Source organism: Tursiops truncatus, chromosome 11 (assembly GCF_011762595.2).
Source record: "Tursiops truncatus isolate mTurTru1 chromosome 11, mTurTru1.mat.Y, whole genome shotgun sequence".
Lineage (NCBI taxonomy): Eukaryota > Metazoa > Chordata > Mammalia > Artiodactyla > Delphinidae > Tursiops > Tursiops truncatus.
In genome coordinates this window covers 25,486,575-25,503,526 of record NC_047044.1, presented here as the reverse complement: position 1 = coordinate 25,503,526, position 16,952 = coordinate 25,486,575, and the positions used below count along the sequence as shown (strand labels likewise).

The 16,952-nt window shown below is 37.8% G+C and overlaps 1 protein-coding gene across 3 annotated transcripts in view; it reads right to left on the bottom strand.

The window, feature by feature from the left end:
• Positions 1 to 50: 50 nt before the first annotated feature.
• The window catches only part of FGD6 (FYVE, RhoGEF and PH domain containing 6), a 109,124-nt gene continuing 92,222 nt past the window's right edge, over positions 51 to 16,952 (bottom strand). For all 3 annotated transcript variants that reach the window (XM_019918631.3, XM_073788339.1, XM_019918630.3), the window contains 7 exons: positions 12,741 to 12,843; positions 12,110 to 12,256; positions 11,173 to 11,275; positions 9,316 to 9,443; positions 3,458 to 3,586; positions 2,678 to 2,826; positions 51 to 296 (listed from right to left, as the gene is read on the bottom strand). In XM_019918631.3, the coding sequence (XP_019774190.2) occupies positions 260 to 296; positions 2,678 to 2,826; positions 3,458 to 3,586; positions 9,316 to 9,443; positions 11,173 to 11,275; positions 12,110 to 12,256; positions 12,741 to 12,843 (796 nt within the window). In that variant the 3' untranslated portion in view covers positions 51 to 259. The remainder of the gene's footprint in view (positions 297 to 2,677; positions 2,827 to 3,457; positions 3,587 to 9,315; positions 9,444 to 11,172; positions 11,276 to 12,109; positions 12,257 to 12,740; positions 12,844 to 16,952) is intronic.

The window sequence follows — 16,952 nt, the reverse complement described above, 5'->3', positions numbered from 1 at the left end:
AGGGACTTTAGAATTCAGTGTGAGTCTCAGAAATAACTCTGACCATTAAGTAAACATCAAATTTTTAATAAATAACATACATGAAAAACAAACATTTTATAAAAATTACCTTATACCTAACAAAATAATTTCTTTGATGAAGATTTTGGTTGGATTTATCCTGGCAGTGTTCACTTATATAAAATTTTTGTACTGCATTTACTCTATTCTGATGAAATTCCACCCTTTTGGAATCACACAAGAGATGAAACAAATACAGCTACAATATTGTGCCTTCTTGAAATGCTTCTATCCACCTATAAGAGAAATTTGTTAGATTTTAAAATACAATCATCCAATATATGTTAAGACAGTATAGATAATAGCTGTGCCTGTGGATCCAATTACTCTAACAAGTATATTTAAGATCTTTCTTATAGCAAATGAGAATTCTGTATGTATAGAACTACCCTTTATTTGGTAATTGGGACCAAACTTTGGCCTGAAAAGTGCATCTCTTACTTCTTTCTCTTTTTTGGCCATACCACACAGCTTGCAGGATCTCAGTTCCCCAACCAGGGATACAGCCCGGGCCCTGACAGTGAAAGCGCCAAGTCATAACCACTGGACCACCAGGGAATTCCTGTGCATCTCTTATTTCTTTGAAGCATGAGGAAGGGGCCATTTCATGTATAGGCTCTATGAAGTTCTACTGACCCCATTTAATTGATTTTGGAAGTGGATATATCTGCAGAGGCCTTTATTTCAACCCCCTTTCTGCCTTTGGGAATACTAGCTCTGTCCCTGTCTCCTCATCTCTTAATTCTACCAACCAGAGACTCCTTGGGCATCTGTAGTCCAGACCTATTCTAATATTTTCAGTGAAAGGGAATCTAGCATCTAGTAGTTTACTCCCAGTTGACCTAAAGTTTGCATGCAATATAAAAGTGTCTCACTTTCACAGAAGTCTTTCTAAAATTCTTTTGCCTCAAAAGTTTTATTTGACAATATACACAGCTACAATTATTCAGAAGACACTTGGAGGTAGTTTCTTTGTACCTCCCCAGTAGTGTAATGGCTTCTAAACTTACCATGAACACTTGAAATCATTCAATGTAGTTAGTAAAAGTAGCCCGTAGCAGATTTATCTCACATTTTAAGGATGGAATTTAAAAAAATTTTAAAATGCAAATGGCATATAATTTTATACCATAATAAAAAGGCTTTTTAAAAGTCAAAAGTTTCCATTAAAATTAACACATTTTAATATTCTATAATATTCTATAATGTGTTTAATATTCTATATAACACATTTTAATAATCTATAATTTTAATATTCTATAATATTCTATAACACATTTTAATATTCTATAATATTCTGTATTTAAAATTCTATAATTCTATAATATTCTATAATTCTATATTCTATAAATTTAATATTCTATATATTCTATATAATATTCTATAATTTATAATTCTATAATTTTAATATTCTATAATTCTATAATATAATGTATAACGTATTCTAAATACAGCAACGCATATGATATTAACCTAAAGAGAAATTTATAAATTAGCCTGTATTAATTCTAAATAACAAGTAAGCTCATACCCTTCACCCAACTACATTCAGCTCTGTCTTGAAGGGCTTTCTATCTTGTCAACTTAATGACATAAAGATATATATTCAAAAGCTTATCAGCTTGATGATGAATTCAGGTAAAAATGATGAGAAATATAATATCCAACAGAATTTTAGGGCAATTACTATTTTACCCAAGTAACTATTTTTTAAAGAACAATAGTTGTGTCATAATTTAAAAATATTCTTCAGTACTCAAAAGTACCTGATTATTATTCAGGAACATATATAATTCTGGTACATTAATTTTAACTACCTAAAGAAATGACAAGCCTGGCTTATTTAAAGTATTCTTTTTGATCTGCATGCACTTTTAAAGCCTATTGAGAAAACATGAGCACCTCTTAGTGAAAACAAAATGTATATTTTGTGAGGCCAAAATGAAAATCAAATGAAAGGGAGGCGAACTGAATTGTTTTGTTCAGAAAGGACCTCAGTTTCACAGAGATATGCTTCTCTATGTTAAGCCATCTCATGACATCTAAATAAATATTCTTGTTGGAATTTTGAAGAGACTATTTCAGCCTTTTCCACCTAAAATGATATCCATTTCTTTCTACTCAGTCATTGGGAACAGCATGGGAGCCTCTTAATGTGTTTGACCTTTTCCCCAAAGGAGTAAGTCAGCAAGCAGCTGTTTAAACCCCTGCTGTTCCATGGCACAATTGAATCATTGGATTGCCAAAGTCCCAGAATGTTTCAAGAGAAGATTCTTAACCTCATTGGAGGAGAGGTCAAATAACCTCAGCTTCCCTTCCTTTCAGCAGAGGAGAATCATGCTGCTTCCTTGAAGGTCATGTGTACACAAAATATTTTGGACAGAACTACCTATTTTCTTTTCCTCTCTGCCTCCTGAAAATATTCCAGATACTCTTGCCTGTCTTTAAAACAATTCTAAAGAGTTTGAATAATACGTTAAATTCTTTCTAAATTGTACGTCTGATTTAAATTCTTCGTTGTTTCCATGCATGGAAGTAGGTTATTTTTAAAATCAATCAGTTAAAGTAACAACTTGAAATCTAATGTATGAAAGAAAAATATGTCTAAATTACTTACTTCTGAGCCGAGTGAGCATCATCTGCTTTGAATACATAAAATAACATGTTTTTGTGCAGTAACTGAAATACTCTCGACTCTGAATTCTCATCTTTGACTTGAGTGACAGTGAATCCTAGTAAAGGTTGACTCTCCAAAGCTGCCACATCCTAAATTTACAAAGACACAAAAGGAGATGGGTTTCTAAGTTGATACAAAATTCAGATCTGCAAACTCTTGATCTATATAACTCTAACTTAATTTCAAATACATATATATAAAACAATGGTAATTCTAGCAACTTATTCACCTTTCATTTATTCAACGATATTTATTGGGACACCCCTGCCTCACCTACACCATGAGCCAGACACTGTGCCAGACAGTTTTCAGCGTGTTCATATCCACTGAATTTCACATTATTTCTCTACAACCACAGGAGGTAAGTAATTATATTACTTTCATTTTATGGATGTAGAAAATGTAGCTCAGAAAGGCGATATATCCCAGTCCCACCGAACCTCTGCCTTTAGTGAAGTAGTCAGTAGTCACATGACACTCCCCAAACTTACATTTTAACACTATGGAAAATTCCTAACATTTCTGAGTAAGAGCTCTTTAGATACAAAACAAGGACCCTGTTCATGTCAAAAATAACAGCAACATCTCCCCCCCTCCCAAAGCAAAGTAAAACAAAAAACAGAGACAAAACAAATAAATTAGGCAAACATTGTAATTATTTCCAGGTAGCATTATAAAACAAGACCCTCAAATTATTCATGTTTAGATTTCAGATCTTACCTCACTTGCAGCATACGTATATAGCACTTTATTTTTTATGACAAACCACAAGTGTTTCCAAGGTTTTTTATTGCCCTTTGATCTGTACAAGTAGCCACTCATAGAAGAATCTTCTGTGTTCGCTGATACCTAGGTAAGCAAACCCCACACACAGTTTAATAGTTTTCATACAAAAACAAAATTTAAAATCACAAAGTTGCTTTTGATCATTGGTGCTGAAAGCAATAACCATAATAAGAATATCATGTTTCAGAATGAAATTGTTTATTTTCAAAATCTGCTACTGTACAAATTGAATACTGCCATGCCATGAGCATAAAATCCTTCCTTTTAGAAGCAATTCCAGAATTTTACCTGGTTTAACTGTGCTTGCATGTATGTGTTTCTTTGCGGGTTCACCTGTATTTTCTCGGTTGCCAGAAGATGAATAATAATTCCACATGTCAAAAATGCCTTTTATCTTTTTTTAAGATCCATCCACTTTATTTTTTAACATCTTTATTGGAGTATAATTGCTTCACAGTATTTTTTTTTTTTTTTTTTTTTTGCGGTACGCGGCCCTCTCACTGTTGTGGCCTCTCCCGTTGCGGAGCACAGGCTCTGGACACGCAGGCTCAGCAGCCATGGTTCACAGGCCCAGCCGCTCCACGGCATGTGGGATCTTCCCGGACCGGGACACGAACCCATGTCCCCTGCATCGGCAGGCAGACTCTCAACCACTGCGCCACCAGGGAAGCCCCGCTTTACAGTATTGTGTTAGTTTCTGCTGTACAACAAAGTGAATCAGCTAAACATATACATATATCCCCATATCTCCTCCCTCTTGCATCTCCCTCCCACCCTCCCTATCCCACCCCTCTAAGTGGTCACAAAGCACTGAGCTGATCTTGCTGTGCTATGTGGCTGCTTCCTACTAGCTATCTATTTTACATTTGGTAGTGTATATATGTCCATGCCACTCTCCTCTCACTTCGTCCCAGCTTACCCTTCCCACTCCCCATGTCAAGTCCATTCTCTACGTCTGCATCTTTATTCCTGTCCTGCCCCTAGGTTCTTCAGAACCATTTTTTTTTTAGATTCCATATATACGTGTTAGCATACAGTATTTGTTTTTCTCTTTCTGACTTACTTCACTCTGTATGACAGACTCTAGGTCCATCCACCTCACTACAAATAATTTCGTTTCTTTTTATGGCTGAGAAATATTCCATTGTGTATATGTGCTGCTTCCATGTCCCGGCTATTGTAAATAGAGCTGCAATGAACATTGTGGTACATGACTCTTTTTGAATTATGGTTTTCTCAGGGTATATGCCCAGTAGTGGGATTGCTGGGTCATATGGTAGTTCTATTTGTAGTTTTTTAAGGAACCTCCATACTGTTCTCCATAGTGGCTGTATCAATTTACATTCCCAACAACAGTGCAAGAGGGTTCCCTTTTCTCCACACCCACTCCAGAAAAATGCCTTTTTAAAGCTGTATTTTGGGACAGTATATATTCTTTATTGCTCCTCTTATTTTGGGTGTTAGGGAAAATTACTTAAACCTTTAACTCAGTTCCTGAAATAACTTTCTGGATTTCTAAAAACTTTATCAATAAAAAAGTAAATAGAAAATTCTTTTTTTTTTTTTTTGGCCATGCCTGCATGGCTTGCGGGATCTTAGTTTCCTGACCAGGGATCAAACCCAGGCCCTGGCAGTGAAAGCACAGAGTCCTAACCACTGGACCACCAGGGAATTCCCAGAAAATTCTACTATTAATGGTGATTTTTTTTCAAAAAACTATTTATTTATTTATTATTTTTGGCTGTGTCGGGTCTTATTGCGGCACGCAGGATCTTTTGTTGCCGCATGAGGGCTCTTCGTTGCAGCACTCGGGCTTCTATCTAGTTGTGGCTCTTGGGCTCCAGAGCATGTGGGCTCTGTAGTTGTGGCACGCGGGCTTAGTTGCCCCGCGACATGTGTGATCTTTGTTCCCTGACCAGGGATCGAACCCAAGTCCCCTGTATTGGAAGGCAAATTCTTAACCACTGGACTATGACGGAAGTCCCTTAATGGTGACTTTAAGGATCAGTTTCTGCTCCCCAAATTTTGGTCTAAAAGAAAAGAAGCTTGTTTTGCTTCATAAAAGGCTGAAAGTGTTTCAATCTCTAGGTAAAAGACACTAAGCCTTCAGTGATTATAATATGGCAGTTGAAACTTTTCTCTTTTTAAATATAGGAAAAATAGAGATATAAAAGCCAAGTTTAGGAACTGCCTTATTGGTGGTATGGTGAACAGACTCCCAAGGTGGCTTCCCACTGAGAATCAGGCTGTCGTAGCATCTCCTCCCCTCCAGTGTGGGCAGGACCTGTGACTGCTCCTAACCAACAGAATATGGTGAAGGTGATGGGCTACCACTCCCATGATTATATTACATTACATAAGACTCTATCTTGCTAGCAGACTGGCTCTAGAGACTTTCTACCATGCTGGCTTTGAAGAAGTAAGCAGACGTGTGCGGAGGCCCACGTGGCAAGGAGCTAAGGGCAGCACCTAGGAGCAGGGTAGATCTTTCCCTAGTCAGCCTCCAGATGAGAACTCAATGCTGGCCAACACCTTGACTGCCGCCCTAAAGAGATCCCATCTAAGCTCCTGAGATAATAAATGTGTGTTGTTTTAAGCCACTACATTTGTGGTAATTTGGTACAAAGCAATAGAAGACTAATAGAGATGCGGTCTATGAATTTTAAAGTATATCTTTAATCATGTAGTAATTGTATTAATTTCTTATACATTTCATAAAAAGGATGATATATTGTTTAGTGGAAATTTTATTTATTTATTTATTGGCCACACCGGGTGGCATGTGGCATCTTAGTTCCCTGACCAGGGATCGAACCCGTGCCCCCTGCATTGGGAGCGTGGAGTCTTAACCACTGGACTGCCAGAGAAGTCCCAAGTGGAAAATTTATATCTAATGTTAAATTAGAAATATCTCTCAAGTAAATTTGTATACAGAAATAACATCCCTGTATAAGACTACTAAGTAATTAAAAAAAAAAAAACTAAAATGTTTACATTCAAAGGAGTTTTCTCTTAAAATGTAGTCACATTGGGATACCCACTATGTACTTATGTTAAGTGTTACTATCATTGCCCAAAATATTTTGTACATTACTCTTTTGGAATATTTTACAATTAATTTATTAGCCATAAAAGATTAATCCCAATACTAAATAGTCATACATAGTCCTCTAAATAATCTTTTTAAAAGCAAAGTTGGTGTTAACCAGCTTAATCACCTAATTGATTCACAAAACTTTCCTTCCAATGATTTATTTAAAAAATAAATGGGTTTCCCTGGTGGTGCAGTGGTTAAGAATCCGCCTGCCAATGCAGGGGATACGGTTTTGAGCACTGGTCTGGGAATATCCCACATGCCACAGAGCAACTAAGCCCGTGTGCCACAACTACTGAGCCTGCGCTCTAGAGCCCACGAGCCACAATTAGTTAGCCCATGAGCCACAACTACTGAAGCCCGCGTGCCTAGAGCCCGTGTTCTGCAACAATAGAAGCCACCGCTATGAGAAGCCCGCGCACCGCACCAAAGAGTAGCCCCCGCTTGCAGCAACTAGAGAAAGCCATGCACAGCAACGAAGAACCAAAGCAGCCAAAAATAAATAAATTAAATAAATAAATTTTAAAAAATAAAAAATAAATGAAATCCAACTCAAGAGACGCAGCCCGCCATTACTGAGGGTGCTGAGGCTCTGAATGTATGTAATTCTAAAAAAGAGGAATTTCTAAAAATGTACTGAACATCACTAGAATAAGAACACAACTTCCTAATTCCTCAAAAAGTTAAACACAGAATTACTGTATGATCAAGCAATTTCACTTCTAGGTATATAACCAAGACAAATGGAAACATAAGTCCACATGGAAATCTGCACACAAATGTTTATAGGAGCATTATTCACAATAGCCAAAAGGTGGAAACAACCCAAGTGTCCATCAACCGATGAATGGCTAAGTTGTAGTACATACATAAAAAGGAGTACTATGCAGACATAAAAAGAAACAAAGTGCTGATACATGCTATAACTTAGATGAACCTCAAAAACACTGTGCTAAGTGAAAGAAGCCAGACACAAGGGTCATATATTGTATGACTCCTTTTATATGATAGATCCAGAATAGGCAAATACATAGAGCAGATCCATGGTTGCCAGGGGTTGGAGGGAGGGGGTAGTGGGGACTGATTACTTAGCAGACACAGGGTATTCTTATGAGGTGATGAAAAAGTTTTGAAATTGGAGCAATATGGCAGTTACACATCACTGTGAATACACCAAATACTACTGAATTGTATATTTTAAAATGGTTAATTATATGTTATGTGAATTTCACCTCAGTTTTTTAAAAAAAGACCAAAAAAACACAGCTTTCTGAGGAGACTACTTTGACTTTTATAGCACTTAACTGGATAAATTTCCCCGTGTGACCACAAAGGAGCAAGGCAATGGCCCTCAAACTTTAGTACACATATATCTGAATCACCAAGAATGCTGGTTAAAGTTTCTGATTCCATACAGTGTGGGTGGGCCCAGGAATCTGCATTTCTATAAGTTCCCAGGCGGTGCTGCTGCCGCTCTGGAGGATGCTTTGAGAACCAGTGGAGCCAAGGGAGAAATGGCTGCAGCCAGGAAGGCCTGTTTGTGTGGCTGGGTGGAAAGATGTACAAAAAAGGATTGGAATTAGGTTGAGTCTAGTCTACAAACCATAACGAGTTTTGGTAGCCAGTGGAGTTTCGACTAAAGAGGGGAGCACAGGTAAGAATTATATTTATAAAATGTGACATCAGCATGGAGAGGTGAAAAATTACAGAGAACTTAATTTGGTTGGTTAAGAACCTTAAGGTTTTTGAATGTACATTTAGATTCAGGAACTGTGTGATGGAAGAAATACAGTTCAGGGGTATTCATTCAGTTGGCTTACCCAGTTCCACATGAAACTTGGCAAATGGAACTGTATGTAAGTCCTATTTTTACTATATCATGAGATTGGCTATAAATCACTTCCTAGTGTTTCAATGGCCATGATGAAATACACTCAACTTTACATGAGAAACATGATCCTGGTCAAATTTTTAGAGCTGTTTGCTCTTCCATGATAGAAGACCTCCACAGCAACCAAGCAAGAGAACAGAATTTAAAACTACTCTCCTGGCCACAAAACTGGCATGGGTAGAACTAATTAACAAAAATCAAAATAGGAGTGACCAGAAAGGCAGGACTGTCTGAATTCTTGACACTGGCTGACTGAACACCTGAATTTGAGGAACTGGGATAGGATATCATTGATGCCTGTGGATTTACTCCAATGGCAGGTCTAACTCTATAGTCTATTATCACTTAAAATTTTTTTCTTTTAAGTTAAAGGAAGAACAACATACTATCAGTGATATCAGCTGTATATAACCAACTAATGCCTATAAAAAACAAGCCATGCAGATGAGTAAATGCTAATAAAATGCCCCAAATATTCTATAGACTTCTTCCCTCACCTCAAAGGAGAAAGGAAGGGGTCTCCTCAAAGTAATTTTAAAAATTCACACATGTCCCAGTTATCTTTCCTTTCTATCATTGCTATAAAATGTTCTCCAAACCTTTCAACAGGCATTTTCTAAATGACTCAGGTCATAAGGGAGATCAAGCAAGATCGTGAGGCCTCAACCACATCCATCACCAGTATTACAATGCATGTCTTAATAGTGCTGGGAAATGACGTCTTCCTTTATGAAAGAAAAATATTGTATTATAAGTGTATGAATAATTCAGCCTCTATCAGGTTGCAAGTCTAATGGAAACACTTACTTCTTTGAGAGCAGCTGGGATTTTTTTCTGTTTCCTCCCTGATGGAATACTATGTAAGACTGATGATAAGGTGCTTGAAGGAGACTTGTGATTTCCAGGAGATCCAATCTTAGGAGAGTGCTGGTGATCTAAAACAAATCAGGTACACTTATATAACCAATGGTAAGCATTCTGCAATTCAATTTAATCCAAATCAATAAACGTTGTTGCATAAATATCCATGGAAGGATACTTAAGAAACTTATGATACTTCCCCAGGCTGGAAGCTGAGTGGGAGGAAGACTTCCCACTGTCTATGATTTTATACTTTTTTAACTGCAAGCCATATGAACGGATTGACCTTTTGTGCCTTAAGAATTCTGAAACATGTTTATGTACTACCAACTTTAAAAAAAATTGAAAAAATTTCCCTCCTGACTTTAAAAAAAACCCAAACTGACAACATCATTTAGTATCTAGATACATGACCAAATAATATTACAATGAACAAAATGCTAGAAAAGGGACTATAAGACAAGATGAGGAAGTAATTAATTTTCACTGCAGAGGTTCAAGGAAAGCTGGGAAAATGAGAGTTTTGAGTTAGCATTAAGGTATAAGTAGGAGTTTGCCAAGCTAAAAAGCGGAGGAAGAACAGTCCATGAAGACAAGTCAGCATAAGCAAAAGCACACAGATGTGAAATTAGTTCATCTATTTGGAGGTGAGGCTGGGAAAAAAATGGCTGGTTCTAAGGACTGTCTTTTAGGCAGTGGGAAATCAAAGAAAGGCCTTTTGGGCTGGGAAGTAACACGAGCAGACTGAATTTAGAAAAATAAATCTGGCAGTAGGAAAGAGGAAGGATTTGCAGCAGAAAAACCTGTTAGGAAATTAGGACAGTAGTCCACATGAAAGATAATGAAGGCTTTGTTAAGGCTGAGGTGGATAAAGAATTCAAGAGCAAGACAGGTTTTTCAAACATAAATTTGACAAGATTTACTGACCAAATGGGTGTGTGTGATGAGGGAGGAGTATTCAAAAATGAATTTTGAATGTTTGAGCCTATATTATATACCCGGAGAACAAAGGGAGGAACATAAGGGTGGCAAAAGATTAGGTGAACGTGTCTTTTTGGAAAATGTATACAGATAATAACAAACAATTCCTCTATAAATATATGGATTCTGAAATGGCATATCATCTAGTTATTCATTTAGATATTCTCATTGATGATGAAAAGCTATTCTTCATCAACATGAAGGATAATCTTTTAAAAATTTAGATCCTTTAAGTTTCAGGATCTCGTCCCAAAATATAGACCTGAACTGCATTCCCCTTAACTGTAGGGATGGATACTTGCAAATAACGAACAGGCAGATTTGATTTATCATTTTGTAGTTGGCGAAAAGCCGCACATTTAGATGTAAAATAAAACCTCACTACATTAGTCCAAGTGATTAGAATAAGGCTAACAAAGTGCCACCTAGTATGTTTCCATAGAGAATTACTTTACTAATACGATAAAAATGATTTGTAATGAGCACACAGTTGTGAAACTAGAAACTTGAAAATTATTTGGAAGTTAAAGTTCCCCTGTAACTACTCCAAGCATTTTATCCTGTGATTACATTTCTACAATCAGGATCCTCAGCAAAACCGTTTTCAGAGTAAAAATAAGTTTCAGTCCAACCTTTCTTGGAATTACCACAAAATATGAGTTAAGAAAGCTTCACTAAGTTAAGAAAGCAAGATACTTAATATTTTGAGAGAAGTATCACCAATCATATTGCTAATGTGCCTAAGATGATTCTTTCAGAAGGTTGTCTGAAAGTATCTGGGGAATAATGGAATTTTCAATTAAATCTTTACTTATATATTACCTAATTTCTGCAGTTCTTGGAAACAATGTTCACATACTCTTGCTGGTTGATTTTTCAGGTAATCTAATCCATATTTATTGGATGAACAAGCTTGGCATACAATCTGAAAACACATTGGAATTATTTCATTTAGAATAACCTTTGTATCTAAACCATCAGTTATGTTACAATTTATAGTTCTGTCTAGTTTTCAAAACCTTTTCATAGTCACTGAGTCTGAATAAAAATTCAGTGGAGCTCAGGCTTGTAGGGGACTCACACACAATACCACACTTGAAGAGGCCACAGATTATTACTGAGTGCTTACTACAGATAATAATATACTAAAGGAGTTAACATGTGCAAAATGTTTAGAACAGTGCCCGGTGCGTAGGAATTCCTGTGTTAGCTGTATTTATCATCTTCGTCATCATCGTCATTGTCATCGTCACTGCTGCAACTATGAACACCTCTGCTGTGCCTCTTCCCAGTGTCTGGCCCAGATTAAATGCTGTCTAAATAAGACCCATTAAATCTTTATAGTAACTCTCTGATGTCATTGTTACAATGCTCATTTTACTAAAAACATCACAAAGACTCAGAAACATCACTAGTGATAACTTCAACACTGAAAGTTTCCTCCTACTAAGAACTTAGTATTTAGATAAATGCAGTTTCAATAATTATCTGTAAATGTGAGCATCTATTTAATTTGAATTTATTAGTTTTTTAAAAAATGAACATGATCTATTATGGACATTCTGAAGTAATCTTGGGCTAGGAAGAGCTAAGTTCCCTAATAAGATTGCCTTGTGCCTAAATATGTAGAGGAGATACCACCTACGATTCAATGTCTCCCCCGACCCCCAATGGTTTACAAGGAGAAACATGCTTCTTCGTTATGTACAGCTTAGAGCTATTGAAAATCACAAGGGAGGTGAGTGTGATCCTCTCTAACCTTTCCACAGGCCCGACAGTGATGTCGTCTCCAGGTCAGAGTAAATTCACTTGTGCAGATCATACACATCGTAGCTCTGGTATCAGGAATCCAGATGGGAGCCTTGGATCCAAGAGGACTAACTTCGTCTTTATTTTCTGAGTCAGCCTGTGGAAGAACGACTTCTGATTATCTCTATGCACACTGCCTGCTACAGCATCAAGCCTTTTTATTTGGACTGGCAGCTCACAATGCTGATGGTATCATTAAGGATGTGGATGAAATATGAGCTATCATATTTTTCATGTTATTAGGATATTAAGATTAGCTACATTCCAACAATCCTCTAGTGCAAAATTAACTTTAAAAGATGCCTGAGGTAGTGCAATAACAGCCAATTAGTTTCTTCCTTAAACTATACTGTATTTTCTACAATGAGGTTTTATAACTAGAAAAAATATGAATGCACTATATGCTATCATAGACTTGTAGTTAGACATTAACAGAATGAATATTTAGCTCTGAAATTACGCACACACCTCCAATCCTTCTGTGAAACACATGTTGCTTTTCTAAACCCCTGGGAAAAGTTTCTTTAAGGTAAAAACTATTTGAAATGCACTGCAAAAACATAAGAAGGAAAAGACAATACCTCATCAAGACTCCTACTGGGACAGAATGTGATTCTTTTCTTGGCATACTCTTCTATTGACCTGGAAATTGCTTCTAGCCATTCATCCCTTTCTGGGGCAGAACTGTTGGGGGCAAAAGAAAGTTCTATCAACCAGATGTCAGCTTTTATTCTTTGCCTTTTTCTTACGTCTTTTCCTTCTGCCATGGCAACAGATTCCACCACCCTCCAACAATGCTAGTCACAGGCAACAATTCTAAGGTTTACGTGCACAAATAATCAGAGCAGGCATTAGAGAACACACGGCATTTTAGCAAACACAATGCTTTTTTTCTTTCCAAAAATACCGCTTTCTACTGAATGGCTTTTGAAGTCTTCTAAATTTGGAGGTATTTTTGTTTGGTTTAAGGGCTATTCATGCAATTAATAGTTATGATTATTTATATAACCAAGGAGTTTCCTGAGATATAATCCTAGAATTTAAAAATATTCCAAGAAATCAAGTTTCAAATCCAAATTTACAGCACAGAATACTAAATATTTTTAGGTTACTAAATATTCTAGAAAGGGCACTGGAGTAAAGGAAACATATTTTTGGTGTCACAAATAGATGTTGAAGGAGTGGTTAATAAGGGAAATAGCCTTCAGTGGTTGTTAGGGTTCCTCTACCTATTCGGCCCATCACATTTTCTGTTCTTAACCCTCAGTTCATCAGGAGCTATGCAACTCGAATGTAGATGGAAATGGGCGAAATAGGGGGAAAGCCTGCTCAGAAAAACACATTCTTGTTCTCTGTTTTTGCAACCACACCTCCCTCTAAAACAAATTCTATGGTAACTCAGAATCATCACTGGTATCGCCCATTTTGTTTTGCATACTCAAGAGGGAGAGGCACATTTTAGGTATTGTGTGTGTATGTGTGTGTGTTTGTAGAGAGACAGAATTTAATAATAAATTTAAATCTCTATCATGATAAAACCCATCATAATAATGAGAATGTGATTGTATAAGAAAATGTGCACTCTCCTTTTTTTAAGAGAAGCATATACTAAAGTAGGTAGGAGTAAAATGACTGGATATTTGCAATTTGTTTTGAAGTACTTTAGAAAACAGGAAAATTTGTGGCAGAATCTTGGTAATTTTTGAGTCTGGGTGACTGAATATGCAGTTTCATTGTATTATTCATTCTAATTTTAAGTATATTTTAACTTTTAAATAATGACTCTAAAATGAAAAATTCCATCACAGAAAATGATACAAATAGGCCTATTTTGATGAATCCAGAGCAGGTCAAGGAGCTAACTTTAAAAACCACTCACCTTCCCCACAATAATCATTCTCAGAAATGTATCTTCCTACTAAATGGCTTCAGTGCCTTTTAGAAAATGCACTCATATGGATGTTAAAAGGAAGATATCCAGTTTACAAATAAAATTTTAAAACTAGTATATTTCTCAAAGTTTCATTATATACCAAAACCAAAATAAAATAGAACAGCCCCTCTCTCTCTAAACCAAACAAAACCTGCCTCAGTTACCTCTACTATTCTATCATCGCTGCCCCAACTAGCTGCCGCTGATTTAACATTTACTACGTATCAGCCAACTATGCTGAATGCTTTCTTTGCAAATATCATCACTTCTCATCCTCAGAGGTACCCCATGGAATATACATTGGATCTTACACCCCATTCCCCCAATCCCAACGTCACACACCATCACCATTTACAGAAAAGCCATGTGAGGATTTGAACTGTTAGATAATTTGCTTTAGATAACAGGCTCTGTACTAAATGGTGACTTGGTATCAGATCCAAGTGTGGCTAAGGATGGAACCCTTCACCACCATGTCACCTCTGGCCTCTGTTCCTGTTCTCTGAAGGACTACGCTATGAGAACACAGGCTCAGGTTCCAAGTAAACATTCATAAAATATTACTGTCTCCCCTGCCCTCTCTCCCTCCCCAACTTTTCACTGGAAAAAGGAACAGAAAGTCAAGAGGCAGATGGCTAATTTGAGGATTGCCGTCTGATTTTTCTGGAGCCCTGGGAGCACGTGGAATGTGACTCGACTGTGCAAATCATGTCACATATGCTGTTCTTTCATTTAATCATTCCTGGCTCTCTCTTGTGTGGGGTTCTGCCAAAACAATGTTTATCAGCTGATAACACATTTCTCATAGACCACACACACTTGCCTACAGCATCGAGTGGAGACGTTCTAGCTCAGCCTTTGTGACATGGCTAGTAGAAGAATCAGCATCTTCCTCACAGAAAAAGACAGTTAAGCCAAGTATTCTTTTCTTTATGGAATGTGGACATTACCAGATAGCAAATTTGCATTAAACAAGCACCATTTCCCCAATGAATGGAAACAATTTCTAAGGGAAAAACTCTCCAACAGAAGAGATTTCTGGTGTGTTAGACCTTGCCACACTATTTACTTCTTGTGTTAACTGTGGGATGCAACTCTGAGGTCCAAAGGCCACATCACTTCAGTTTATTTGAGTAACATTTACTGGGAGCCTTCTATGGGCCAGGTACTACACCATGAACTGGGCACACAAAGTACACTTCACTTGCAAGGGCTCACATCTAATTGACGTGAGACATAAAGTCAGGTAAAAATTACCGTATGATATAATAAATGTAAGATAGATAAGTAACATAGAAGTAGTTAACTACCTTATTTGGGTAGCAGGGAAGGCTTTGCAGAGGTGATGGATAAGGTGCTATTGGAACAACTACAGGTGTTTGACAGGGAGCTCTGTGGTCTCCCTGTGCACCCTCAGCCAGTCTCCTAGCTTTGGTCATCATCTCGAGGCTGATGACTCCTCAGGATATGCCTCTAGTCCCGTCTTCCTTCTGACATCCAGCTCCTGACATCAACTGCCTCCTTGATGACCCCATTTTGACGATTTATAGGCACCACACATTCAATATGCACATCTGAACCTAAATTCCTGATTTTTCTCCTAAAGCTGCACCTTTCCCAGTTTTCCTTATCACAGCAATCCAATACGCTGTACAGGCTGGAGACTCACTCATTCTGCCTCTCTCTGTCCCATTACTCGCCTCCTTCAGTTCCCCTCCCAAACCATCCTCCACAGAGCAACCAGATATTCTTTTAAAAAATGCCAAAACGATCACATCATTCCCTTGTAGAAACCTTTCAGTGGTTTCCTGTGGCTCTTAGGCTAAAGACCAAAATCCACAAGACGGTTCTGCATAATCTTTCTCCCTGGCCCTCCAGGTTTATCTTGGGTCTCTCTCCCTCTCATTTGCTATGTTCATGACACACTGGCCTTTTAGTTCTTTGAATACACCATGTCCCTTTCCACCTCAGGGCCTTTGTACACACTGTTCCTAATGGCCAGGAGCCTCCTCCTTTTCTCTCTGCCTAGCTATCCAACACCTACTTATCCTTCTTAACTCAATGGACACAGGACTTTAGGTAAGCTACCCCTAACTGCCCTTTTTCCACCAAATCTAATTTAAGATCCCTTGTTTTACAGCCTCATAGCACCTGGTAGTTTCCCTGTATACTACTTAATCTCCCTGATAATTGACGGTGGTAATACTTGCTAAGTGTATGTCTTTCCTAATGGACTGTAAGCTCAGGGAAGGAAAGGCCCTTTTCATTGTCCACTGTATCCTGATGCCTAGCAAAGTGCCTGGCCCAGGGTAGACGCTCCATATTACTTCTTGAACAAAGGGATGCATTCTAGGTGGAGGAGGCCACCTGTGCAAGGAAGAAGGATGTGAAGCAGGCTGGCATGCATGGAGAATCAATCGCAGATCCATGCTGATGGAACATGCCATGCTTTGGTGGGGTTGGTGACACGGAGAGTGAATGGAGATCAGGCTGGTGAGGCAGATAGGAGCAAGATCACAAGAGGCCTCCATCCCGTTTTTACCTGTTACACAGTACCTCAGTGTGGTTGGGGGAATTCAGAAGGAGAGCCTGGCATATGGGTGGCATTTAGTATGTGTTTGTTCCCTTTCTTGCATGCCACCTTAACCCTCCTGTGGAAATTTACTTTTCTTTTATCAACAACTTTCCAGTTTTATCATTCTCCTGCATACCCCACATTCACTCCATCCTGATTGGCTCTACCTGATTGAACCATTTCTTACAGCTATAGCCCAGACATCACCATCTACAACCTCCTACCTGGTCTTCCAACTTCTACTCTAGTCTCTGGTGGTCTGCTTCTACAAGGCAGACAGTGTGT